The sequence below is a fragment of the Hippichthys cyanospilos genome, chromosome 9 (genome assembly GCF_059441005.1).
Source record: "Hippichthys cyanospilos isolate Australia breed blue-spotted pipefish chromosome 9, RoL_Hcya_1.0, whole genome shotgun sequence".
Taxonomy (NCBI): Eukaryota; Metazoa; Chordata; class Actinopteri; order Syngnathiformes; family Syngnathidae; genus Hippichthys; species Hippichthys cyanospilos.
This window is the reverse complement of record NC_142377.1, coordinates 22,472,770-22,498,912: the sequence shown is the minus strand read 5'-3', so window position 1 is coordinate 22,498,912 and position 26,143 is coordinate 22,472,770. Positions and strand designations below refer to the sequence as shown.

Sequence of the window (26,143 nt, the reverse complement as noted above, 5' to 3'; positions counted from 1 at the left end):
GGATAAGACGGTTTACGACGTAATAGAAGGAATATGCCGCGCGGGCACTCTCGTATTGTGGACTGTATGGACATTTTGGCGCGTTTTTTCGTCGCGGAGGGACACTGGCGAGTCGCGTCGATGAAACGGCACTACGGCTCCTTGGCCACGCCTACTCAGTGAGATAGTAGCCGGTTTGTAAGAACTTCCGCACCACGCCGCCTCCTTCCCGGCATAACTCGTAACCCGACAAGACGTCGCAGTCCTCGGTCTCTCGGCGTGGACTTTCACACGGATTTCCGAAGAACATTCCTTCCAACTGTTACTCTTTCGTCCTTTGAACGTGCCAGGTAAAAACGCGGTTTTTTTTCTTTCAACGAGGCAAGAATATTCTTTGCAAAAAATCCTCGTTAGGAAACGTTCACATTCAAAAGTCGCTGTTAAATGATTCTAAAACTACGGAACTGTTTGGTAAATGTGCTACATTTGTATTTTAGTCATGTGTTGGACATGGAATCGGCGTATGTTGTGGATTGAATTTGTCTTTTTTTTCTTGAAAATTTCGCATTTTTTGCATTTCTTGCCATCCACATGGCATTTGCGTAATCGTCCACTTTTTTGTCAAATGCTTCTACATTTCCACAAGACCACACAACGCTCTGCTAATTGTGTGTCACCATATTTGGTGGAGTGTTTTCGAGAATAGTTCGGCGTCGTTGCCTTGTATGTAAACGCGATTTAAATGGAAAATCAATGGAGATAAAAGATGCGTAGGCTAAATGGAAAAAGCGCAGGTTTTAAACAAACCGCTTCTTTGCACACGAACCCTGTCATTCCCCGCAAAGTTTTTGCCAATGATGTTTGCGTGACGTAATTAAGACCCGATCGGCGTCGGTGTGTCTTTTTGAAGACGTGAATGAAACCGATAAGACACGTGTCATGTTTCCGCGCCGTGCATCAGCAGCACACAGTGTGGCTTTGTTGTGCATTTCAAGCATGCTCCACATCCAAGCGCCATGTGATTGTGACATGCCCTCCACGCCCTGCAGGCACAGCAGTGTGTGTAGCTTGTCAATGGGTGCAAATGTCCTTTCCGGCTGCTGTGGCGTTTGCTCACCAAAGTGTGAAATTACTGAGCCCCAGACAAGAAGACATGGGGGGGGGGGGATTCAATTAGCGGCCGCCGCAAAGATAACGTGCTAATTTGCGGCCGTAAAACGGCGGTTTGTGACTTGCAGGAGACCATGTATATTTTGGAAAGAGGCATGGAGTGCCTGCCGCAAGTCTTCCCCTACTTGGACGAGGACTTCTGCCAAAGTTTGAAGGACCTGCAATCGTTGCCCACGCCCCCTTATTCGCCACCCATGAAGACGAGCCTCTCCAAAGGCGAGCAGCTGAGCTTCGTGTCCGATATCCTCCTGGAGGACCGCGACATGCGGCTCAACTGGAACTGCGCCTTCTTCCAATCGGACGACGACGACGACGGCGGGGGGCAAGAGGAAAGCGGCGAGGACGGCCTGTGGCCGTGCCCGGCGTCCGACAAAAGTCTGGAGGAGATGCTGTGGGACATCGACGGCGGCATCTTCGAGGGGCTGGCCTGCCACAACCTGATGATGGGGAGCCAGGAGACGGGCGAGGCCACGTCCGACTATTGCTCCGCCGGAGGGGACGTGTCCCCGTACTCGTCCAGCGACTCCGGTGAGAACCTGCTTCTCCCCCGTTGCGACGGAATGATGTTTTCAAGTTGGTGGGCGGGGCTTAGTTGGTGATTGACCGCTCAATCTAAGTGTGTGCTCCATCCTTAAACTCCTAATGACTCATTTAAGAGCCCTGTGGCATCGCTGACTATTAACCACACAGGAAGTGGTGACCTTGTTTGTTTAGTGGCTAGATTTGACTCATGAATATTTCATTCCTTCAATTAAAATATTAAACAGTATACACCAGGGGTCCCCCAACTTTTTTTTTTTTTTTTTAAATCACCACGGACTGGTTGACCCTCTGTTTTCATTGTGGACCAAACAAAAATGCAAAAGAGCTAAACGCACTATGTAACATGCTGAACTAACATTAGCTAGCATGTTAGCCACCGTCACAAGTTGTTGGATCGACAAACATACTAATTTTGGGCATATCATGAATATGACATTCTAGCAAAAAAAAAAAAAAAAAAAAATGAAAAAAATAAAGTGTGTGTTCCTTACTACAAAATATAGTATCAACAGCGGCCAGAGGCGGCGCCAAAACCAAGATTCAAGACAAACAAAGCATAAATGAATGAACTGTTGAAGGATAAATTAAATCAGTTCCAAAACATTATTTTGGGTGTGGCCCAATCATCCCGGTGCAGTTGATGCACGAGGCTGCGAACCGGTGGCCTTAATTAATTCATTATATCTCAGATATGTATCTGTATTTTTTTTTTTAAAAGAGTTCAGGCATGCAGCTATGTTTTTGTATATTTTTTTTTCCCCAAGTTTGGCTAAAGGAGTGCCTAAAAATGGCTGGTACTAAATCAATTATTTTAGTAACTGATTTTTTTTTTTTTTGCCTAATCTATCATTTCTGTCCCTAACTATCCAAAATAACCAATTATCTACTACAAGTGGTATTTTGACCTTCCATTAGCAAAATAATTGCAAATTGGAAAAAATAGGAACCTGGACTTGTATGTTTGTACTTTTGAAAGCAACAGTGCCATCTAGAGGAGCACAAAATGAATCAAAATTCTTACTTTTTGTCGCCCGGCAGAGGAGGAGGAGATCGACGTGGTGACGGTGGGGCACTGCCCGTCCCGACAGGACGAGGAGGACGAGAAAGAGCGCGGCGCTCGCCGGCGCCGCCTCCACTTTAGCATCCAGCTGCAGCACAACTACGCCGCCCCGCCTCCGTCTTCCCCGCCGCCCTCCTCGTCCAACAAGCACCCCCGCCGCCAGTACCATCACCGGCACGCGTCGTCGTCGCGGCACCCTGCGGAAACGGAGGACGAGGAGGAGCGGCGTCGGACTCACAACGTGATGGAGCGGCAGCGGCGCAACGAGCTCAAGAACTGCTTTGTGCGCCTTCGCGACAACATACCCGAGGTGTCCCGCAACGACAAGGCCTCCAAGGCGCTGATCTTGAAGAGGGCCAGGGACTGCATCCGCGACCTGGAGGACGACGGCTACCGGCTGCGGACCAAGCGGGACAGACTCCGAGCCAAGCAGGAGGACCTCAAAGCGCGATTGAGACTCCTCCGCTCTGGAAACAAACGCCACGGACTTTAAGGCTTCGCTGTGGACTTTTCAAATGTTAACATTCAGGTCCTCAAATGTTGGTGGAAGTCCAAACACAAGAATAGCTAGCTACCCAACTTACCAACATTCGGATGCCAACAGACTGTCGAGTTTTGACGGCGATGCCGTCGGCTAGGCTGACATTTTTAGGTACTCGTCCTCAGAGAAAGCTTCTCGTTTTGATGGAAAGCTTTCTCATCGAGAGGGAAGGGTACCAGATCGGAGCGAAGGTTCTTTGTTCGCCGTGTGTCCTGAGAAAAAGAACAGTGGCTTAGCCTGGGTGAAGGGAACCTTCAGGACACTTAAAAGTCTTGAGAGAAACGCGTCTTTGTCTCGATGAGAGACAGGTACTAATTTAGAAGGGGTTCATCTCATGAATTAGAGGAAAGGTTCTCATCTTGAGAAGGTTTCTATTCCAGAGGCCAGGTTGTCCTTGCAAGATGATTTTCAGTCCCTCCTTGGAGAGAACTTTTTTTGAAATTTCTTTTCAGAGTATGGTTACTTTTTCCAAGTAAGGTTAATGCTAGTCTAGGCGAGGGTTTGCGTTTTCAGGTCAGAGAAAATCCGGAGAGGGTAGCGGTTCTGATCCTCAGTTTAAGCTTCTAGATCAGTGAGAACAGTCTAATTCCAGGGAGGCTAGGATTTCAGATTCTCAGTTAAGGTTCTAGACCAGAAAGAATGTTTCTAGACCAGAAAGCCTGGGAATTTTTCTTGGGTTCTAGACCATAGGGAAGCTATCGTCCAGATGGGAGGATTTCTGTCTTGATTGTAAGGGATTTTCGGTCCTAGATAAGAGAGGATGGTTCAGCCCAGAGAGAGTAGGGATCCTGTCCTTAGAAAGGGAATAGCTTCAACAAAGTTCTGGACCTGACAGAATGGTTTAGTCCAGTGAGAGTAGGGTTCCCGGCCTTAAGAAAAGGTTTAGGATCAGAGAAATGATGGTTTCTGGTCCCTAGTTAAGGTTCTAGACCAGAGGAAGAATTCTAAACCTAAGAAAATATTTCTGGACCCTACAAGAATAGGGCTGCCATCAAATAAGTTTAAAGAGATGTTGAATGTGACATCCCTGTCTGGCAAGCAATAGAAAAAGTTTTTGGACATGCTTAGAGGGGATAAAGCAGGAGGAAGGCCACATTATGACAAATTAGTTTAAAATCAACTCAAGATCCAAATAACTTTTGGAACAGAACATCCATTCAGGATGTCTTGTAGCCATAGCAACCAGTAATGCCTCCACTAGGTTTTGAAAAGTTTCAGGTAGTTCTTTCTCCTTGATATTTTCTGTTCAAAGTTCGTCGTAATAAACATGAATAATAACCACGGTGAACAAGTTAAAAGCAAACTTGGAAGTTTCAAATATCACAGGAGCACAAAAGTCAACTCTTAGATATGTTATGCAATCTTCTCCACAGTTTGAAGCCGATTCTTGGCGTTTTGTTGACATTATTATCCAGTTCTGTATTTAGTCTCCAGTCCTCATCCTCTCGTGTCAATTTCGTCATTCATGTTCTCTTTGAATGAGTCAAATAAATGTTTTATAAGAAACATGAGTTTTCTTTCTGGACTTCTAAAACGGCTCTATGCATTTTTTTAATGCATACAAAATGTCGTTCTAGGCACAGGGTGCCCTAAATTATGCACATACACACTCACAGATGAGATCATCATGATTAAAATGGTCAATGAGATCATAAGATTAAAATGGTCGAATTGAGTCATTGTTCAGAGACAGAGATTAAAAAAAACGGATTTATCAGATGGATCACACGTAAAACGGTGAAAACACTTACGCACGTAGTTGACACACATTTCCAGTATAAAAGTATCCCTGGAGGAATTTGCTGACGTCACTAACGGGAAGTTACCCAGCTTGTGCTGCTTGGACGACAGGACGTTTGAAGGACAACACCACCATCTTGTGGTCCACACGCGTCACTGCAAAATATGTGTAATCCTATTTGCAACGTTAGAAAACAAGTTAAAAACATTTAATTAAGGTATTTCTGAAGCGCATTTCACACCACCTCTCTCCACAAGGCAGCTCGGAAAGACTCCACCCAAAACCTATTCAAGAGGATACAAAAAAAAAAAGATGGCTAATTCTTCTGCATTCAATGCACACAGTGGTGGAGGCTGGTGTCTTTCACATTTATTCGTCATTTAAAAAAGTTTTGAGAACAATCAAAATATAAATACACATTTTACCCTCACACATTCACGCACTCGAACAGCGCATTCGCAGTACCCCTGATTAGAAAGTTACATGTACACCCAGTGAATGTATTGTTCACGCGAGAAGATTTTGGAGGCCTTCGCTGTCTGAACGGACCGCCAAGTACGGAGACGCGTAGGGAGGAACCTCTGTGGTAACACCCACTTTCTCAGGTTGACAAAGGAAAAGACAAATACTGGGCTGGGCCATGACAACTCCAAGTAATCATTAAGAACCCCCGGAAATAAAAAAAAAAAAAAAGCCCAGATCATTAAACAATCAAGATAACGCTTTTACTTGCTTGGTTCTTCAAGTATGATTCACTCATCCTATCTTATTTTGACTTTAACACTTCCATGGCCATAAGAAAAAAATCATGTGCAATTCCTACTTTTTGAACCCAGGGCACACGCAACACACATGAACATAATGGGGACGGTGATTTTCGATGAATGGCTAAAACAAACAAACAAAAAAAAAACACAGGAGGAAAAAGACAAAGGAAGGACACATAAGATGTAAATGAAAGGACGGGATCAAAGAGCAACCTGGGGCCTGAACCCAAACACCTAGATGAGAGATATCAAAAACTGGGAGGGGGGGGGGTTAAAACAAGGGACCTAACCAATAAAAAAAAAAAAAAAAAAAGGGGGGGGCTGACATAGACTGCAAACAAGGCACCAAGGCAAAAGGGTGTAAACAAACGATGGAGGCCATTGTAAAAGATCAAAATACGGGACCTACCATAGAGACAAGGCAAGGACACCAATGAGAAAAGTAGCGCCAACGACACAGACAAGAGAGTTAGGCAAAGGACAAAAGGATGAAAAGAAGGGGACAGCCACAGGCCATGCCGTGGTTTCCGTGGCAACCCACAGGTGGTATGGCGCGCCCTCCTGTGCTCATTTGGCTGAGTTTGACTGCCATGGCGGCGGCGAGCCAGCAGGGGGTGGCGTTGCGCTCGTAGGAAACCGACAAAAAGGGAGACAGAGGACCTGGCTGATGTTCAACGTCCTCTGCCTGTATTCCCGTCCATTTGTCAGGGCGACGCAAAGACGCTCAGTCCTCTGCCTGCCCCGGGGGCGGGGCGGGGCGCACAGAGCCCAGTGGGAGGCGGCCCAGTTAGGAGGTCTTGCCCAGCTCGATCTTCTTCTGAATGACGCGGGCCGAATGGTAGATGAGGGAGTCGATGAGGCCGGCGACTGCCGCGGGGGACAAAAGCGGACCAGTGACAATTCATCCTCAGAAAAACTCAAATGCTGGCGGGCGTCTGAGACGCACCTGTGAAGACGCCTCCCACGATGGCGCACACTCCGGTCAGGAAGTGGGTGAAGGATCTGAAGGACGCGTGGACAGGTTAAAGACGCAAAATGAAGCAATCAGCCAGGTGACGCCACTACAACATTTGCACACTGCTTTTCACCTGTAGTTGTTTTGTTTACGTAATAAATGACATATTGTTTGTGTTTTTATGGTTTCCAAAAGGTATCGTATTTTCCACACTATAAGGTGCACCTAAAAGCCTTCAATTTTCTCCGAAGCTGACAGTGTGCCTTATAGAGTACATAAAGTTTTCATTTTTTGGGGACTAAAATGGTTCCCCGTGGGAACCTGGTGTTATTAACAATAGATCCCTTAGGTGTAAATAGTTTTCTACATAACGTAATATCCTGAAATTATTGCAATGCAGGATTTGAAGTGCCAACTCAAAATATATAAATAAATCTGAACTGCAGACAAATACTGTCACTTACAGCACACATGTGAAAATCCTACCTGTGTTTCTCCGTGAATTTTACCATCATGGGCGAGAGCTCGTACAAAACAAAGACCCCGGGCAGGCCCTGGTCGCCTATCAAGCCGTTGGCCACTTTTTCATGTCTGGTGACTGAGAACTGGTTGGTTTTTACAACCTGCCCACAAGACGTATATACAGATGAACATTTGCACCCAGGCTCAAAGTGATTGGACAATTTTCAAGTAACTTAGCACTCACCTCTCCGTCAGTTTTCAGGTAAATGGTGGGGACAATCTTGACGAAATACTGGTACATCATAGAGGCTGTGGGACGTGAAACAAAACAAGAGCAGATGTGAAAAGCATTTACTTTCACGCTAACTTGATTCTCTAATTAAAGGACCCGAGACAAATGGCCAAAGCAGGGTCGTACACAGCGTACACGAGCATGAGACTTGATAATAATGGGGGTCCTATTATTTGTGCAAAGGTTGTACTACTAAAAAGCGCCACTAAGTGTCGCTGTATGAGTTCCCTCCACGCTTTTTTGCTCTGTTGCCTCACTTCCTGTTTTCTACTCCTTCCTGCTTTCGGCTATGGAGGTCTGACAGAAAGACATTTAAACATTGGAAGCGCTCAAGTACGCCTGGAATCTTCAATTCGGGAGCGGCCAACTTTGGAAACATTTGATTCGAGGTAATTAGTGTTTGATTTGTAGCTACTAAATTAAAAAAAAAAGTACAGGAATCGCGTTTTCCTCTCAAGGCCACAAGATAAGTGTCGTTAGCACGCTAATGCTATTGAGTTAGCACGCAAATATTACGCTGTTACAAACCTCAGAACCACTTGGGGATTTCTGGCTAGATATTATCTGCCATAATGCCAAGTGTGTTGTATTGGCTGTAAAGTGACATTTTGCAAGCGTTTCGTAATGTTATCGATGTGCCGTCTTGCTGGCTCAGATGCCCGTGTCTGTCGCGCCCTACGGCCATGGTCAGGCCCAGCCCAGCTGTTTTGACCGGGTCAAGATGGGCTTCATGATGGGCTTCGCTGTGGGCATGGCCGCCGGGGCAATGTTTGGCACTTTCTCCTGTCTCAGGTAAGGTAAAACTCGACCCAATTCACCGTATGAACTAGTACAACATTAACCAAACTGCACTTGAGTAAAATCTAAACGAATTTGTTCTTTTGTTTTTGCAGAATTGGCATGCGAGGCCGGGAGCTGATGGGAGGAGTGGGCAAGACCATGATGCAGAGCGGGGGGACGTTCGGGACCTTCATGGCTATCGGGATGGGCATCCGCTGCTGAGGAGGACAACCGATCGTCTCCGTGCAATCCGACAACACCTATGGGACTTTTTGTAATAGCAGCCGCGTCTTTCTGTCCGCTCGGCCATGTCATGGCTTCCATTAAACAACAAACTTAACCTCACAGAGTGATTTGTGGAGTTGTTGCCTTCTCGCTCAACTGACCTTGCGGCGCCGTCACCTGCGTGCCATCCAGTGGGTTCACGATGCCGGGGTAATCCTCCCCGAAAGACAGGTGTTTGATCAAATGCGTCATGTTGATCTAAATCAAAAGTAATTATATTTAACAATGAGTAAGCCAGTTTCGTCAAAAGTGTATCCAATGTTGGGATTGCTTTTGTTTGTTTAGGTTTGAAATGGTAGTTTGGTGCTAGTGTTTCAAAATAATGATGCAAGAGACCATTGATATTTTGTTAGAAGAACTCAAACAATACAATACTTACGTTGTCCAGTCCAAAACTCTGCAGGTCATGAACTGCAAAAAAAAAAAAAAAAAAAACTGTGAGAATGGGAGAGGCAAAACAATTTCTGTAGGGTTCAAGCTGTGTGGGAAATTTCAAGCAAATCAAGCTTTGAATCTATGTAACTTTAGCTGGGAGGTGCTTATAAAAAAACAGCACAGCACATGTGGTGCAGATGCTAGCTTTGGTTTTCTTGCAGTGGCTCGGACGAAAGGAAAAGTGGAAGAAATATAGGCCAATAGGATTGTAGTACAAGGTTGTTTTCTTGACTGGATTAAAAAAAAAAAAAAAACTTGAGTGCCGTGCAATCTAATATCTCTGATAATACATGCATTTTAAGTGGTGTCTCTAGGCCCATTTAATTCAGATACTCCAGAAGATAAATTGTTATTTCTGGCTTGTCTGCCAGAAAATTGCACCACTAATAAGTTGCTTCATGTTCTAATTAATTTTTTCTTAATTTGAAACGAGAGCTTTACTGTCCCTGTGACACTCGTCAAAAAAAACATTCTATTAGATTTGCCAATACATACAGAAACCCTGTTAAAATGTCAAACCACTGACACAGCATACCAAAAGAATAAGACGTTTTCTACAGCAAACTTCCAAAATTAACAGTTACTGCTTTTGCGATTGCTATGTGTTGGCAATTGATCAATTATCACATTGACATTTTGACACATTCTATAGCATTAAAATTTGTGCAGAAATTCAAGTTCTAGTTCTAATGTCTCACATATAAAGGTGACCCATTCGAAAAATTGACGAGATAAATACGGTTAGATAAAATAAGGGCCCCCAACTCACGCTGCCTGAATGTTTTTGTTCATGTTTTATAGAAAGCTCGACTAAAAAGCCCTCCCAAGAGTCAAAGTGGTTGAAATGAGCATCAATCAGACAGCGTTAGTAGCAAGCAGCACTTGTAACATAAACGGTCATCTCATGATGGAATTAGACTGAAAAACAAAACAAAAAAAGTCAGCAAAGAAACGATGGGACTTACTTTCCACAGAGTGCACTGCAGAAAGAAGAGAGAAGAAACACCATATGATTTTTGGGGAGACAATACACCGTACACCGGAGGTCCCCAACCGCCGGTCCGTGGATCAACTGGTACCGGGCCGCACCCGAAATAAAGATGTTTTGGAACTGATCGAGTTTATCCTTTTAACTGTTCATTACGTCAGGAGTTCGTTGTGCTTTGCTTTGCTTGAGCTTTGGTTTTTGGCGCCGCCTCTGGCCGCTGTTGATATTACAATTTGTAGTGAGAAAGGACGGTGCGGCTTCAGTTCAGAGCAGTCAGCGGTCCACAAAAAAAAAAAAAGGTGGGGGACCCCTGCCGTACGTCATATGCTCGCTGGGGCTGCACCGCACTCATCTGCGGCAGATTGCCTGGGCGGAAAACCCTATGACCTTTGACCCCTCTGCTTTGCAATGTGACCGTGCAGCCCCAGCTTCAAAAGATTCCAAAAGAGAAGATGAAGACTGATGTTAATTGAGTGCTTCTCGTCTCTCGTCTCCGCTGCAGAGCACCGAGATGTCACAAACAAAATGAGTTAGCGTGTTCCGTGCAGGAAAATTAAAAACAAAGAAAACAAAGCCACCGTTTCGACTTGAGGAATAATGTGAAAAGAAGGCTCGAGTTTTGTAAATCAAATCAAATGCTTGCGGTGCTTTGAGCTTTTTCTTAATTTCCTGCACAAATGAAATGATGACAGGAGCGCCAAGAGGAAATATTTTCAATGTGAAACTCGTGTCTAATAGTGGAAGTTTGATATCCATAATTTCAATTATACGTTTCTCTAGAGTAAGGGTGTCAAACATATGGTCCGCGGGCCGGTTCTGGCCCGCAAACCGGTTGAATCTGGCCCATAAGATGATTTTGTAAAGTAAAAAAAAAAAAAAAAAAGAGAATTTTTTTCGGTCAATGAAAAACTTGAAATGTTTTATGATTAATATGAATGGGGTAATCATTTAGAGCTATTCTTTAACTTAAAATGATCCAAATCTTCCAATTTCAGTCCCTCAGCAGTAATTGTTCTGATTTCAGTAGTCTTTAATGAAAGCAGACAGATTCTTTTTGTTCAAATCAGAATAAGACATTTGCAAATATCTGCTTTTATTTTGGAAAACGATGTCTGATCCCGTAACAAGTTATTGATTAATAAACAGTATTTGGGGGAAGATTTTTGTTTTCTTGGAGTACACTTTAACACAAAATTTTCCCCGATTACTTGATTAAGCAATTAAATAATCGCTAGAATGATCGATTCTAAAAATATTCGAGAGTGACAACAAAGTCAGGTTAGATTGGATTTGAAGCGCTATGAACGATGAATGCATGGATGGATGGGTGAAGGGGTGTAGTATGCGATGCTGTAGACCTTTGGGGGAGGGGGGTAGTGGATGCAGAACTGTCAAAAGTTTCTGAACAGATGTGAAGTGAAGCAAATGAATCTTGAAAACGGAATGTTCTAGCTCCTCTCACATAGAAACCTTGCCAATGACTGGATTTGAGTTGATCTATGTAGGGCAGCCAAGTACGCCTCGTGACAGGCAGAAGAATTTCAATCAGTTCCGCTTGATGACAGAAGCTGCACTTAACCTGCGGAGCCTGTCGCCATGCAGAAAACTGGTCGAATGTTCAGAAACCTCTGACAAGTCATGGAGTTCATCGGTAGCCAAGGCCAAGCGCCGCGCTTACCGTGCACGTGTGACTGCTGGAAACTTTTTCCCGGAGCAAAGTGGAAGTTTCCCGCCACCTGAAAGCCAAAGTGGAAATTTGGCGTGAAAATTCATGTTTTAGATTTCACCCGTTACACCATTTCAATTTGCATTCAATCTTAGAGACACAATTAAATGTCTTTACAGTCCAGACACTGAAGTACAGGCTCTCATTTGACGGCGCACGCGTACCTTGTTGACCTCCAGAACGCCGTAGACTTGGCAGCCCTCGTTCTTCTGCTCCTGCATCTTCTGCGTGAAGCCCTCTCGCTTGCACTGCTCGATGGTGTCGGCGTTCTTGAAGGCCCAGCCTCGCCGCCGGTACGCCTCGCGCACGTCGTCGCAGGTATTGCAGCACCTGCGCGCAAGTCGCCGTTTTCTTCCTTTATGAAAGCGGTCCCAAAATTCTGGCGTGATGTCAATCTTTCTTACCGGAGTTCCTCCGTCTCCGCGCCGTAGCAGCTCTCGCAGCGATTGGGGTCCAGCGTGCTGGGGTCAAACGCTTGCCCGTCATCGGCTTTCCCAAGCTCTGCACAAAAACGGTCGGACTTATTTACGGAACATCACGAAACAGTATTTTTCAAACTACCGAAATTCCCGAAATATGAGGCGCATCGGACTAAAAGCCACAGGGCTCAAGTCATCCAAAAAACGCTTTATTTTTAATGTCGGCATGGAACATCTTACCATGTTTCTCCGCCTCTTCCGTGACAGCTTTGAGGTGTTTGTCCAGCCGCTGCTTGAAGAGGTTGTGCTCCACGTCCAGCTGCTGCTCGCCCGCCACGTCCATGGCGTCGATGCTGAGATCTGACAGGAAAGGGGCGGGGCTTGGTGTCAACGCCGAGCCTGACTTCATTGTCAATATGCTCGCAAAACATTTGGAATTGTCAGTGGTAAGTGACTCTAGAAGATGGATATTTAAGGTCACGCTGGAAAAGTAACTCACAGGCGCAGGGCATGTGAGGAAAGACCACGTCGATGTTGATCTTCAACTTGTCTCCTCGGGACGTGTCCACGTATAGTTCGGGATGCACCTATGGGGAAACCCAAAAAAGACTGTTACTTTTGGGGAATTATTTAAAATCCGCAGGTAATTGACACCTATCCAAACGCGCTGTGAGGAAACAAATTGCATTTTGAAAATTTGTTTGCACATTAATTGGTCCTTTTTCTTCTTCCTAAAAAATTCAAATGGGCTGGGACTTCCTTTCAAGTCTTGCCAATTTCGTCACATACTTTTATGATTGTCCCTGGCTAAACCCTGTTTATTATTTAAACTTAACCAACTCGTTTTGACGCTTCCATCACAATCAGAAACTAAGGAACAAGATGTAGCGCGTATAAAACAATGTTATGTTTTATGTCAAACTATTAACAGCGATTAACTTCTTTTTCTTTCCTTGCTTCTTTTGCAAACCTTGTACTTCTAGTATGACGAGAGGCAAATTCCATTTATACTTGGGGGTGTCCAGTTTTTTTTGTTTTTTTTTTACTTCTGGCACAAAACCAATATTTGCAGTATTGCAATATTTACAATAGTTCTCAACTGCCTAAATGTGGCATTCGGGCAAATTAGACACAAGCAATTTTTTGCACAAGCTATAAGATTAAGTTGAAACTCATTTTAAATCAGAATACATTATCTTTGTCAAAAAAAAATAAAGAAAATGGTCAATCAAATCTTTAGATTAAAAACATAGTTGTGCAGAATTACATATTAAAACACTACATTTTAATTTTGGGTTATATCGCAGAGCCCTGATTACAAATATTAATAATAAATGAATAACATTAGTTCGTTTTAAAATCGCGATTTTTCTCAATAGTTGACAATATACATCAACTACCTGAATGTGGCATTTTAGAAAGTTATACACAAGCTATTTTTGCGCAAGCTATAAAGAAGCTTCCATTAAAACAAAGTTTAAAACAGTATACATTATCTTTGCCTTAATGTTTAATTTTTGGGGTAATCAACACAACCTTCGGATTAAAATCACAATCGTACAAAATAACCCCCCCCAAAAAATAAAAAAAAATTGCGTGCTCGCAGAGCCCTAAATACAACTAATAAGTAAAAAAAAAAAAAGTATCGAAGGCGACCAGTTTTGTATTCAGGCCTTTAACCCTTTTGTCTGAACACAATCCAGCAAAACCAGTCTCGCGACGTGTTTACCTGAGCGTGTTTACTAGCAACGGACACTTTAGCATGATTGCTACCCCCGAGAAAGTCAATATGACATGCCTGTTGTTGACGTTCAGGAATGATGACACACTCACCTCTTTGGTGAGATAGTACTGCAGCTCAGAAAAGAAGAGGATTAACATGATGATGCCGCTGATGATTGTCACTGTCGAGAAACACACGCACAATCTTACAAGGGAAACGGCAACGATATTGAGAGAAAATAAGAGAACTTTGAAATACAGCAAAGTTGGAACTTTCATACAAAACGGGATCACTGCCTGCATTAAATATCCTTTCACATCGCTGTACAACTTGTATATTTTTGTCACTTTTCTTTGACAGAACATGTCACAGGAAGAGATTGACTTTTAGAAGCACCGCCCCCTTTCACACTGTACTTACTGTCACACTATTTTGATACCGTTCACGCAGAAGGCCATCTTTAGTACGCAATGAGCCCTATCACATTGCCGTTTCAGTACCTTTTACACCGGAAGAAAATGACTGCTTTGATGGGCTGTAGCCCCTTTTATACTGCCTTATTTTATACCGTTCACACAGAAGAGAAAAAAAATTACTCTGAAGTCAAATACATTTTAAATTTCATCACACACTTAGTAGTTTTAAATTCAGAGGGCAGTAAGAACAGATCAAAAGAACAATTGGGAGCAAAAAAATAACTTTTTTTTAAGTTGAAGACGACTTGCAAGTCAGTTCTGTCAAGTGGGTTGCCTGCAGGGATTTTAAAGTCCGGCAGGTGTCAGTATTTAGTGACACGGTATCAATACAGTTTGTTATTGTGCCGATACACTATAACGCCTCATCAACCCATCACTAGGAAAAAGCTAGCTTTGACAAGCACTACCCCTTTTCACACTATCAATAGTTGAGTGAGGCCGGCTTTAGTAGGGTGTGTTCCCCATCACACTGTGGTTTCAGTGCATCTTACAACAGCTTTGATGGACTGTTGTTTTTGTACTGTTGAACTGTTGTAGTTTTACTAGGTGGCTGACAATTCCACGTTGGAATTTCGGAATTTGCTCAGAAAACCGAAGAACATAAACAAGCTGGGCGAAATGCTAACTTGACCGGCCAATAGCCCCTTTCACACAACGTTAGCTTTCACGACACGTTAGCACACGCTTGTAAACTGGTTGAATAATGTCGACCCGAGGTGAGAAGGCGTTTTAACACACAGCTTTGAAAACAAAAACTTGTAACAAGTTCGATTTGCTCATCATTCGAGGACGCGCGGAACCGGCTAGCCTTGTTGTTAGCCGAGCCAGCTAGCGGCACCGACCTGACTGCTTCGCTATCCGACATAGGCAAACCTCTCACCGGTCGCGCCGCCCCACGTCTTCACCCGGAAATCCTCCAGCGTTTTGGGATAGGCGTCAAACTGTTTGAGCTTGTTGAACGTGTCCATTTTGCCCAGCGGACGCCACACGCCACCGACACGACCACTGGACTCGCAACATACACATCAAGTGCTCGGGTTTTCACTTCCGGGATAGGGGGCGGGAGTTGTTTGCCTGGACCAATCGGCAAAGGACGCGTTTAACGTCAGCCCGTCCCACCGAAAGGCAGCATACCGGTCGATCGTGAATTCACTATACATCGGATCTTTTGAAATATCATCAAATTATAATATGTGCAAATCAGTCAGACCAGTCAAAAAATAGCAAGTTCATTTAATTAACAAAATGAAACCTCGACGACATGAATTTTCATTTATGACCATAGCTTTATTGTAGTTTACCTTGCCATTAAAAAAAATATTTTCCTCCTAAATCGGGCCAAAAAATGTGCATTAAATTTATTTTTCTTCACAAAATAACAAGCCAAAAAGGAAACAAAAGCAAAGAAAAGTTTTATCTCTATATTGCTGATTTCAATTGCTGTGTCATGACTCTATTGTGGATTTTTTAACGACTTTTCCTATTTTTACCTTGCTATTTTCTTTTCAATTTTTCTTCCTCATAAGTCAGACCAGTAAAAAAAAACGCAATTTCAATGTTTCTATTTATTTTCATCTATTTATTTAGTTTTTAATTGCTATTTTCTTGATATCTTTCCTGCTTCGACATCAACACAGACAAAAAAATCATTTATTGTATTTTTTAAGCAAAATACACAAGCTAAAAATGGAACAAAAGCAAAAAAAATAAAATAATTATATCTCTATTATATGGGTTGTCACTCAATCACACGTACATACATTTCATTTATGACCATAAATTTTCCTTTTATATGTTTACATTACTTTTTTCTTGCAAATTTCCTTCCTCTTAATTTGGACCAGTAAAATAATAGTCATTTCCTTTATTTTATTTATTTAGGTTAACCTTGTTATTTTCTTGATATTTTTCATACTTGTATGTCAACCCAGACCAAATAAGTGTTTTTATTTTTTTATTTTTTTAAACAAAAGAAACAAACTAAAAAAAAAAAAAAAGAAACAGAAACAAAAAAAATCAATTGCTATTTGTCGGATTTCAGTTAGTGTGTCAGTGTGAAAATGGAAAACGGAATGATCATTCCTCAACATTGGCCTGTGGGTCATCCCTCCCCAGCTGACCAACCATCTTGAGCCCAAGATGAGCCACGGCCGACTGAACCGCTCTCAGCTGGTTTTCTCTGAGGGACCGTCTAAGTTTGGCCCGCCGGTTCTGAAACCATATCTACAGGAGAAAAGACCAAAAAAAAAGTGTTGTTTTGCTTCTTTAGAGTGTATTTGTGTGCACATATTACCTGTATGCGGTCCTCATCCAGATCCAACTTCCGGGCCAGGTTTTCCCTTACTTGGATGCCTGGATAACAATTGAGCTGAAACACAGCTTCCAGTACATTGACCTAGCACACACAAACAGCAGATGGATGGAGTGTTTTGATAATCCGCCTCATAACACATAAAAAAAAAAAAAAAACTGCAGGATTTCCAGAAAACATGATGTAATTTCAATAGAAAATGAACAAAAGCATTACAGCAGTCTTATACATTGCTAATGTTTCCTATTTTAAAGCATTGATAGTCACGTTATCTTACAGGAATGTAACATTATTGCCCTCCTCCTGATTGTTAACTTCTTCAAGTTCGGCGGGCCGGATGAACTTTTTCAATGCCAAGCATTATTGGAAAGGAAACCTCTTCATCATTTTCACTCACCTTTCAAGTCCAACAGAATATTGTGTGCTTTGCCTACGTAAATATGGATGCTGCCGTTAAAAGACTGACTTCCATTCTTCAGTTACACTTGCATGTAGGCAACAGCTGTGTCGTAAGTGTGGAAACACTGCCATCCGATGGTCACAGTTAGCATCACCGTGCTCAATTGGCTTACATTATGTAGCTGTAGGATTTTATTGGCACCGCCCACTCAAGAAAAGATTTCCCTCGTCTAGTTTGACACACCAACCAAGACGATTATGATAAATCGTGCTCGATACCAAAAGGTTACTTATGGATTGATTGATTACTTGTCTGTCGGTGAAGGCGGTTCGAGGGCGGCGTCCGCCGTACCAGCCGGACGTCCGACTCCCATGGCCGTCGTGTTGTCCCTGGCGAGCTTTGTTCTCCTCGTCGGATTCCACATCTGCAAAGAAACAGAAAAAAACTCTTCATTGAACCTACAACAAATATAAAACTTACAGATATGAACATAAGAAAATATGTTTTTTTTTCTGTTTCGCTTACATTGTTGCCAAAGTGTACAGTAACAGAAAAAAAATGAATTTAACCCTTTACACAAGTGCGTCATACATTTGGAGAATTGCGGTAATATATAGGATTAAACTAAAACAATTTCTTGACTTTAAAAAATGTCTTAAAGCCTAAAAATAGATCTTTGATGGTATACACATTTTGTGAAAAAAAAAATCCAGGTTTTGGATATCTGCGCGAAAGAGTTTTTGCCCACCTGCTGTCTGGTTCCAAGGTCGATGCAGTTTGACGCCACTTCTTGCTCGCTTGCTCTCCAAACCCAAAATACGGTCGATGGAAAACAAGTTTCCCGTCACAGGAAGCACACTTGAGGCCATGACCATGGAGATCATGGTTAAAAAGACTTCATTGTCAATTTCTTTTTTAAAGAAGAGCACAATGTTCTCTAGCTGAGAAGCTCCTGGCGTGTTGAGGTTGAGGAACGTGTGAGGAAGCGCCGATGACAATTTCCCATTTGAATGGGAGGCGACACCGGCCAATGAGAACGCAGACGTGCTTGTTTCCATCTCAATGAGATTCCCTCAGGTTGCGGCTAATCTGCACAGTGTGTGTGTGTTTGAAAGACAACACATTTACATTCTTAGTGAGCTTAGTTCAACAAACTAATGTTGCGACGACACGGGGGCATGCGTGCATGCTAATCTGCTTGCCTTTCCGTTTTACACGAAATCAAAATGCAAGTTTTGCTAACTTTTGCACTTTTAATGGTAATTATATGATAAAAATGATATGCTTTTTATTCATCGCAAAAAGGTGCTCATTAGCAGGATGTCCAGTAACACGCTAGCTTCAGAATGCTAAGCTAACGTAAAAATCCACATGACTTTGCATTCTTTCTTGTCGAATAGCACAGACTTGAAAAACTCTTGCCACTTTTCCAAGTCCTTTATCCACAAAAAAGCGGCTCAAATGCCAACTTGGTCTGAGAGTCCCGCTGAGCCAACAGGAAGTCAACAAACCCCCCCCCCAAAAAAACGAAACAAAACACAAAAGTGTTAGAAACATGAAAACATGGCTTAAGAGACGCAACACCCCTGCGCAATTTAAATCAGCAAATGATTGGGCGCTAATGACGGCCATTATGAAGGGTCCGGCGGGACGCGCTAATGCTATGAAGCTAATCCGCGCCGCGTTGTCATGCGGATGAAGCCTCGTAGCATGTGAATGCCACGTGAAGCAGCAGGGAAGGAAAGTATCTTTTCAGGGGAAGATTAGTTCCTAATGAGGACCCTGACAGGGTCACTCCTTACAAATGTTGCTTTTTTTTCAACTTTTATTAAATATTTTGAGTTTTGAAGTAATCTCAAAGCAGGGCTGTGCCATCTGGCCCAAAAAAATCCAAACCATTTCTTCAATTGTTCTGCACTATTACGATTTTAACTCATTCAATCCCAATTACGTCTTTTTACGAGTCTACCCCCCCGAAAAACACACACTATTTGAGGAGCACTGTTTTAACTTATTATGCAATAGTTTTTCTGTGTAAAAAAAGAAAAAAAACGTGTAGACACGGTTGGCTCGGCAAAGTGTTTTAATTCAATTATGAAGCAGATCAGGAAGGGAAGGATTCTATATACAAAATAGTATAAATGTTGAAGTTTACCATAATAATCCAAAATAGATGGCAAAATAATAATACACTTTTACTCAACAATATATACTGTATCGCGCCACATTGCATTCGATTAACATTTATATTCAAATACCAGAAGACTGATAACAAAAAATGAGCTGTAACCTGTACAAAAAAAGGGGTGTGTCCTCTCAAATACTGTTATTCCCGCTGCCGCTGACGTTGTTGTTGATTTCCATCCTGGAGACCAGTTGGGTGAGCAGCTGCTGCAGCGTGAGCGAGCGCTGCCGGCCCACTTCCAGAACCCCCTGGTGGTCCACGCTCTCGGGATTCTCGTAGCTCTTCACCACCTGACGCAAACAGACACACGCAGTTAAGTTCATGATAAGAACTTGATAGAGTTGATATATCAAAGGAAAGGCATACAAAAAAAAAAAAAAAACACTAGGAGGCTAAAATATTGCATATTGCTGTTGAAATGTTTGTAAATGGGAGGTGGCGAGAAACATTCTATAGGTGTCAAATTTAGCCCATGTCGGGCTAATTTACTGCCATTCAAAATTGCAAATATTGTCAATTTTGGACATATTGACACCTCATGTTTGATCATGCATTTCCCCCGATTGTGACTCCCATAATGCAAAGTTCTTGCTGTGCATTGTGGGATTTGTAGTTGACAAAAGGCTTCAATCCAAGAACTAAACGTTGTTGCAGGAAAGCTCTTGTTTTGCTGCGGGGAAGCGTTTTATTTCATGCAACGCGCAACGGTATATCTGCAAAATCTACCTTATTGGTGATGAGAGATAGGCCAAAAACCTTGAGTCCACAGTGGGTGGCTACGACCACCTCGGGGGCGGTACTCATGCCTGAAAACACATCGCGCCACGCATGTTACTGTGGGGTACATGTCGGCAAAAAGGATGCAAACATTAACATTCAAAATGGAAATGTATAAAAACAACGACAACATAGATTAAAAAACACCAAAATAAACACCATCAAAAAGTTTGAAAGAGTTTTCTTTTCAAACTAAGAGCACATTAACTGGAACACGAAACAAATATGATTGAATGTTTAAGAACTCATTCACTCAGCCCAGTAAAAAACAAAACACAAAACGGCAGGTTATGAAGTTATTGTTGTGACAGGACCATTACAGCTTTAAAAAAAAAAAAAAAAAAAAAAAAAAAAAAAGAGCAAATGAAGCAACGTATTGCCAAACTATGTTCTAGTGACTCCTCGCTGTACTGTTATTTTGTGAAACGCGCAGCGTACCGACAGCGTCCACGCCCAATCGATGCAGCAGCCCGGCCTCGGCGATCGATTCAAAAGTGGGCCCGCCCACCATGGCGTACACGCCCTCCCGCGCGAGCTCCTCCACGCCCATCTGCTTGGCGATCTCCAAGGCCAGCGAGCGCAAGCCTTTGTCGTAGCAGCCCGACATGGCGGGGAAACGCGGGCCGAACCTGCGAAAGCCGCAAACGGCGTCAGCCGGAACGACGGGCCCGACGGGCCGAGCGGCTCGCCGTCCGCCTCACTTGTCGTCGTTGGGTCCGTTGAGAGGGTTCAGGCCCACCAGGCCGGGGAAGTTGACGTGGTCCTTGATGATCATGATGTCACCGGGGCGCAGGCCGGCGGCCAATGAGCCGGCGGCGTTGGTCACGATCAAAGTCTCCACGCCCAGCAGCTTGAAGACTCGCACGGGAAACGTGGTCTGGGGGCCACAAAAATGCAAATGAGAGGGATTGTGAAGTGTAGTTGCACATCCGCGCCACCAGATGGCCCTCTTAAGTCTGGGAGGGGTTTTAAAACGTTTTAAATAAGTTTCAACATTATTATTATTTTTTTTATAATCACATTAATCATTAATGTGATTTCAGCACAATGTTTTATACTTTTTTTCAGATTAAAATGTTCCAGATTAGTTTATATTTACTATTATAATAAATATTTTTTGAGAGTCAAGCCGCTTCACACAGCAACAGAACAATTGCTGCATTCAATACTTGAATTCAACAACCATGTGACCAAAACATGCACACGCGCGGCATGTAATCCACTCAGGTGACACGTTAGCAGTTTAGCATCACAAGCTCATTTTTTTGTGAAACCTTAATCCCATCTTGAAACCGCGACCCTTGCTTGAATTCAACATTTCAAAATCAACAAAAAGCTTCATTTGAAACCCTCGCCCAGAAACCTAAAGCTCAAAGCAAGCACCCGAAATATTTAAGTCTGGATTTGATACTTAAGTATCTGAAAACGTGAAAATACGTCCCTGGCGTTGAATGAGTTCGGGCAAGTAACAATTTTATTTGATAGGGGCCTTCTGTAAAGCTACTCGAAAAGCCTATTAATTTGAAAAACCTCAACAAGTCAAGCGTGTCCCTCAAAAGGTACGCGTAGCAACCCGCTACCGTTTTAGACCAACGGCGTTTAACACCAACGGCGTTACCTTGCACAGCGAGTGTCCCTCGTACATGTGGAATCGCCCCTGCATGCACACGCACGTTTTCCCCTTCAGCTCCCCGAAAACCAGCCGGCCGGCGTGACCTTCAACTACCCGGCGACAACAAGAAATCACTAAAAAGAAAAAAACGATCCCGAAAGGAAGCGGGAGCTTACCCGTGCTCTGCGGGAAACCCGGGATGTCGGCGTAGGCGAAGGAATCCTGGCGCTTGAGGGTGTCGGCCAGCCCGCCCAAACCCGAACCGCAGATGATGGCCACTTGGGGGCGATGTTGGGTCCGGGACATCAGCCAGTCGGCCGACTTCTGGTATTCATCGTGGCTGGAAGATTCCTTTCATTGTTTTAACGTTTTGAACCTTACGGTGGAAACCTGATCATCATTATCAAAAGTCAAACTACAAAGCTGAAACGCTGACTGCGTCTTGAAAAAAAACGCCGAGCTGTGTTCGAAACACACTTGTTTTTGTTTTCAGACCGATACTAGGACAAGTATCACGCAATAGCACTGATATTTTGAATACAAAATATCAATTTTCATTCTTAAAAACTGATCCAATTGAGCAGCTGAACTTTCATTGAAGGTTTTGAGTACTCGACTAGTCATTAAGACCAAGTACCAATACTACTGCAAGTACTGATACCTTGACATAAGGCCAAGTATCGATAGCGAAACTCGGTATCGAGACTGGTCCACCCTCGACAATATTAAAAAGGGACAATCGATACCACTTTTTTCAAACCGATACCACTGCGAATACGCAATTCTTGAGTCGCCACAAATACAGAGTACCGATACTACTGAGAGTACTCATACCTTGAAATAAGACCAGGTATTAATAGCGATACTTTGTATCGATACTGGTCCATCCTCGATAATATTAAATAACAACAATCGATACCACTTTTTTCAAACCGATACCGGTGCGAATACTAAACTCTTGAGCAGTCACAAATACCAAGTACTACTGCGAGTACTGGTATCTTGAAATAAGACCAGGTATTAATGGCGATACTTGGTATCGATACTGGTCCATCTGAACTGTACTGTGCTGTACTGAGAAGCATTGCCTTAAGCGGAAAAGGAATCCTTAAGTCGGCTTAAAACCTTTTATCGCTTCTTCAAATCGCACACTGAAATGTCAAAAATCTTCAAAAAAGCCACGATTTTGAATCATAATTGGCAATGACGAAAAGTATGAAAAATATGAAAACGCACCAATGAAAGCGTACATTTAGTTTTGCCTTACCTGATGTGTTCTTTGCTGTGCATGACGGTTTCCGATGACCGGCGTGTGTGTGTTTCCATCGGCGCGCGAGTGTGTGTGAGGCCACTTCCCGTCGGCCTCCATATATCCCGCTCACATTCATCCGATTGGCCGACGAGATGTCCATTCATCGGCGCCATCCAACCAATGAAGGCGCTCTCGACGTGTGTGTGTGTGTGTGTGTGTGTGTGTGTGTGTGTGTGCGGATTCCGATCTAAATGAGCGTGGGAGTGTGTTGAGGTTTTACTACACAGTTAATCACTTTACCCACGCAAACATACACACGTGAACGATATCAATGTGAAAATGCCCTAACAAGGTTTTTTTGAAACCCTAATCCTAATTTCAACCCCAAAATGAAGCCTTAACCCCTAATCAAAACCATTATTTGCAACTTTTAAAAGCTTCACGCCAGCCTCGGGATTTCACGTGCTCATTTTGCCTGCGTAAACTGTTGGACAGGACAGGAAGCGTATCGATTCTTTTCTGTTTCGATATCTTTTTATATAAATCAATTGAAATTGTAGTAAAAGAAAATTGCTATTCTTACGTCAACCAGCAGTACAAAAAATGGATTTGAAAGTATGCGTCACAGGCAAAAATCACGTGTCTAGGACGCAGGAACGCGGTCAAACAAGAACAGTTTTTTTTTTTTGTTTTTTTTTTTAAACCCTTTCCCAGACTTGGAAGCCAAATTTGAAAACTTGACAGACCTAAAATCCTAAGTATAATTTTCGACTCTATTTGGAAACTTAATTTGCATTGGTTTGATACCCTGACTCTTAACACTAACAATGTCCAAAAACCCAAACTTAGAACCCTAACCTTGGTCTGAAACCCTTGAAAACCTTAACCCTGGCTTGAAGCCTTACCAGATTCGAGAGCATAATTTGAAAGCCTAACGATCAAACACTAACCTTAATTTGAAGCCCGAACACAGCTGTAAAATCCTAATTTGAAACCCGTCTAGAAGAGCTATCGCTGTCATGGAACCTTACCTCGAAATTGACTTTGAAACCCTGCCTTGAAACCCTACCACTCATTTGAAGCCTTCAAGCAAACTTGAAGGCCCAAATTGAAACCTAATGTCAAACATTCAGCCTGATTTGGAACCCTGACATAGATGTGAAATCCTAATTTGAAACCCTACCTAAAAGTCCTATCCCTGTCTTGAAACCTTACCTTGAAATTAAATTTGAAAACTCGCTGAAATGCAAAATTTTACAATCTCAGAACCTCATAATTAGCATTTCGCGGGCCACATAAAATGATGTAGTGGACCGGATTTGGGCCCCCGGGCCTTGAGTTTGACACCTGTGGCATAATTTAAAACCTCAAATCTGTGCAGCCACATTTTATTGTTGAATTCTAAGAGGCACGTTGCACAAGCAAGTCTGCTTCAGACATTTCTGAGGTTGAGGGTTCGACTCCCGGCTTGGTGCTGGCGTGTTCAATTTTGCATCTGTGGCCGCATTAGCGTGTTAGCCCGAGCGTTGGCGCCACGTGCCCGCCGGCCAGGCTAACAAGAGGCAGCTGGGGCGAGATTGCGGGCGTCTCATGACTGCTAACGCGCTAACGGGCTAACGCGCTAACGCGCCGCACATGCTGCTGCGATCAGCTGACCTGACGCCAAACTGACCTCAAACGCGCCACGCGCAACTGACAAAGGAAAGAATGCGCCATCCCGCTAACGTTCGGTCGGCTGTTCATTTCCACTATTTTTCTGACTTTTTCTATAAACGTGTCAATAAAGTTTTGATATGTTTGAAGGAGCTCAGGATTGTCGTGGGCCCGCAAGGAAGGCGATCCGGCGCCTAATGAGCAGAGCGCTGCAGGCGGTTAAGTGGAAATTGAAGGCATCGCCTCGGGCGGGAGAAAAAAACAAAAAAAAGATGAAGAGAAGCACATGACTGAAAATGGAGGATCACGGGCAACGTTTATGTTGGGGAAATGACAAGCACGATGCTTAGCTCTTGAGCGTCCTTTTAAAAAGTCCATTCGTAGTGAGGGAAGTATTTTTTTTCTCATGTGATTTGCTCAATAGCGCGAAGGACACAAAAAAGTATCTCAAATTTCGCTCATTTCAACACTACAATTCGAAGTAACCTTTTTGGACAAGCCACCTCATTTGAACCTACTTGCAAAAACGTTCAAAAATATATCAAATCGCATTTGTATCCTCCCAAAACTGAATTCGTATTTGAACGTATTCATATAATGAAGACCCAATGCTTCGAAAAAATATAATAGCTTGATTTTTTTTTTCTAACTGACACATGTGGAACTCAATTTCGTGACTGTCAGCGCTAATGGGGAAAATGATGTTCTTGACCTTTCAATGTGGCTGTCACATGACGGCTTGCAGTTGAAATTCTTCTCATTTGGACCTAAAGTGGGTCACAATGTGAACAATGCCAACTATGTGTGCTCGTCACTCAAACATTTGGGATTGCTGGACAAAGTGCCAGCATTCAGTCTTATTTAAGTCATTAATCCGCAAGCCACTGACTTACTTCATGATGTACTCAAAAATCAACACATTGCGATTACGCAACTGAAACTTTCATTGAGGTAAAAAAAAAAAAAAAAACAAACTCTAACATTGCTTTAAAAACAGAGTTCTCCTAAACCTTGTTTGGTGGGTATTTACTATTCCTTTATCGCTTTGCCCGACGTTAAAGTAATTTCAAGAAATACAGTGTGTTCCTTTAAATACGAAATCAAATCAATCTGTTCAATTTCACCCGTTTCTGCCATGTAACGCTGACAAATAGTGATGCTGAGTTTAAAAAAAAAAAAAAAACACCCAGCAGGCAAACAGCGTTACTCACACAAAAAACGATCTAAATTCTTCGTCTTATCAAATTACCCAAAATTCCGGAGGTCCTAAAGGCCACGTAAGGTGACGGAGGCTAGACTTACTGCTGATTGGTGGAGACCCGACCGAAAACATGAGGTAACTCCAAAACAATGTCGGTCTTAGTTTTTGGCGTAAATAAAGATAAAAAAAATGGCAGACTGGGATCTTGAAATATTTTCCTTTACTCGAACGATTAAATCTGAAGTGTTGCTTTCAAGGCCCCTCGTTCCGCAAGGTTCACAAGTGGCCTGAATGTTTGTTTAAACATTATTATGAAAACATTATCATGAAAATTGATTGACGAACACCGAGGCAAGTTTTCGCCTTGGATGGAGTTTTAGCGCTCTCTAGTGGTCATAAACAGTATGCCC

At 43.0% G+C, this 26,143-nt stretch overlaps 5 protein-coding genes across 7 annotated transcripts; 2 read left to right on the top strand and 3 right to left on the bottom strand.

The window, feature by feature from the left end:
• Positions 1–180: 180 nt before the first annotated feature.
• On the top strand, positions 181–4,793 carry LOC148419531 (uncharacterized). The gene is made up of 3 exons (XM_088422474.1): positions 181–329; positions 1,218–1,677; positions 2,731–4,793. The coding sequence occupies exons 2-3, from the start codon at positions 1,224–1,226 to the stop codon at positions 3,243–3,245; spliced, it is 969 nt and encodes a 322-aa protein (XP_088278600.1). The 5' UTR covers positions 181–329; positions 1,218–1,223; the 3' UTR covers positions 3,246–4,793.
• Positions 4,794–5,388: 595 nt separating this feature from the next.
• On the bottom strand, positions 5,389–15,371 carry ergic3 (ERGIC and golgi 3). 2 transcript variants are annotated; one of them, XM_088423969.1, is made up of 14 exons: positions 15,223–15,371; positions 13,977–14,047; positions 12,643–12,730; positions 12,384–12,503; positions 12,129–12,225; positions 11,889–12,054; positions 11,677–11,734; positions 9,976–9,990; positions 8,955–8,986; positions 8,677–8,773; positions 7,463–7,527; positions 7,243–7,379; positions 6,748–6,803; positions 5,389–6,668 (listed from the first exon to the last, which is right to left on the bottom strand). In XM_088423969.1, the coding sequence occupies exons 1-14, from the start codon at positions 15,308–15,310 to the stop codon at positions 6,589–6,591; spliced, it is 1,170 nt and encodes a 389-aa protein (XP_088280095.1). In that variant the 5' UTR covers positions 15,311–15,371; the 3' UTR covers positions 5,389–6,588. The 2 variants fall into 2 exon arrangements, with proteins under 2 accessions (XP_088280095.1, XP_088280096.1); XM_088423970.1 differs by lacking the exon at positions 9,976–9,990.
• Positions 7,752–8,635, top strand: romo1 (reactive oxygen species modulator 1). The gene is made up of 3 exons (XM_088423971.1): positions 7,752–7,899; positions 8,166–8,302; positions 8,404–8,635. The coding sequence occupies exons 2-3, from the start codon at positions 8,166–8,168 to the stop codon at positions 8,510–8,512; spliced, it is 246 nt and encodes an 81-aa protein (XP_088280097.1). The 5' UTR covers positions 7,752–7,899; the 3' UTR covers positions 8,513–8,635.
• Positions 15,372–15,657: 286 nt separating the features above from the next.
• hesx1 (HESX homeobox 1) lies at positions 15,658–18,138 on the bottom strand. The gene is made up of 4 exons (XM_088423960.1): positions 17,802–18,138; positions 17,362–17,477; positions 16,636–16,737; positions 15,658–16,565 (listed from the first exon to the last, which is right to left on the bottom strand). The coding sequence occupies exons 1-4, from the start codon at positions 18,109–18,111 to the stop codon at positions 16,419–16,421; spliced, it is 675 nt and encodes a 224-aa protein (XP_088280086.1). The 5' UTR covers positions 18,112–18,138; the 3' UTR covers positions 15,658–16,418.
• A 980-nt stretch (positions 18,139–19,118) lies between these two features.
• On the bottom strand, positions 19,119–24,144 carry LOC148419527 (purine nucleoside phosphorylase-like). Of its 2 annotated transcripts, none has more exons than XM_088424444.1 (7): positions 22,895–24,144; positions 21,804–21,978; positions 21,634–21,737; positions 20,717–20,892; positions 20,454–20,644; positions 19,965–20,044; positions 19,119–19,528 (listed from the first exon to the last, which is right to left on the bottom strand). In XM_088424444.1, exons 1-7 carry the CDS (start codon positions 22,994–22,996, stop codon positions 19,370–19,372), a joined length of 987 nt encoding a protein of 328 aa, XP_088280570.1. In that variant the 5' UTR covers positions 22,997–24,144; the 3' UTR covers positions 19,119–19,369. The 2 variants fall into 2 exon arrangements, with proteins under 2 accessions (XP_088280570.1, XP_088280569.1); XM_088424443.1 differs by having other exon boundaries at positions 21,804–21,967; positions 22,895–23,033.
• Between the last annotated feature and the right edge of the window lie 1,999 nt (positions 24,145–26,143).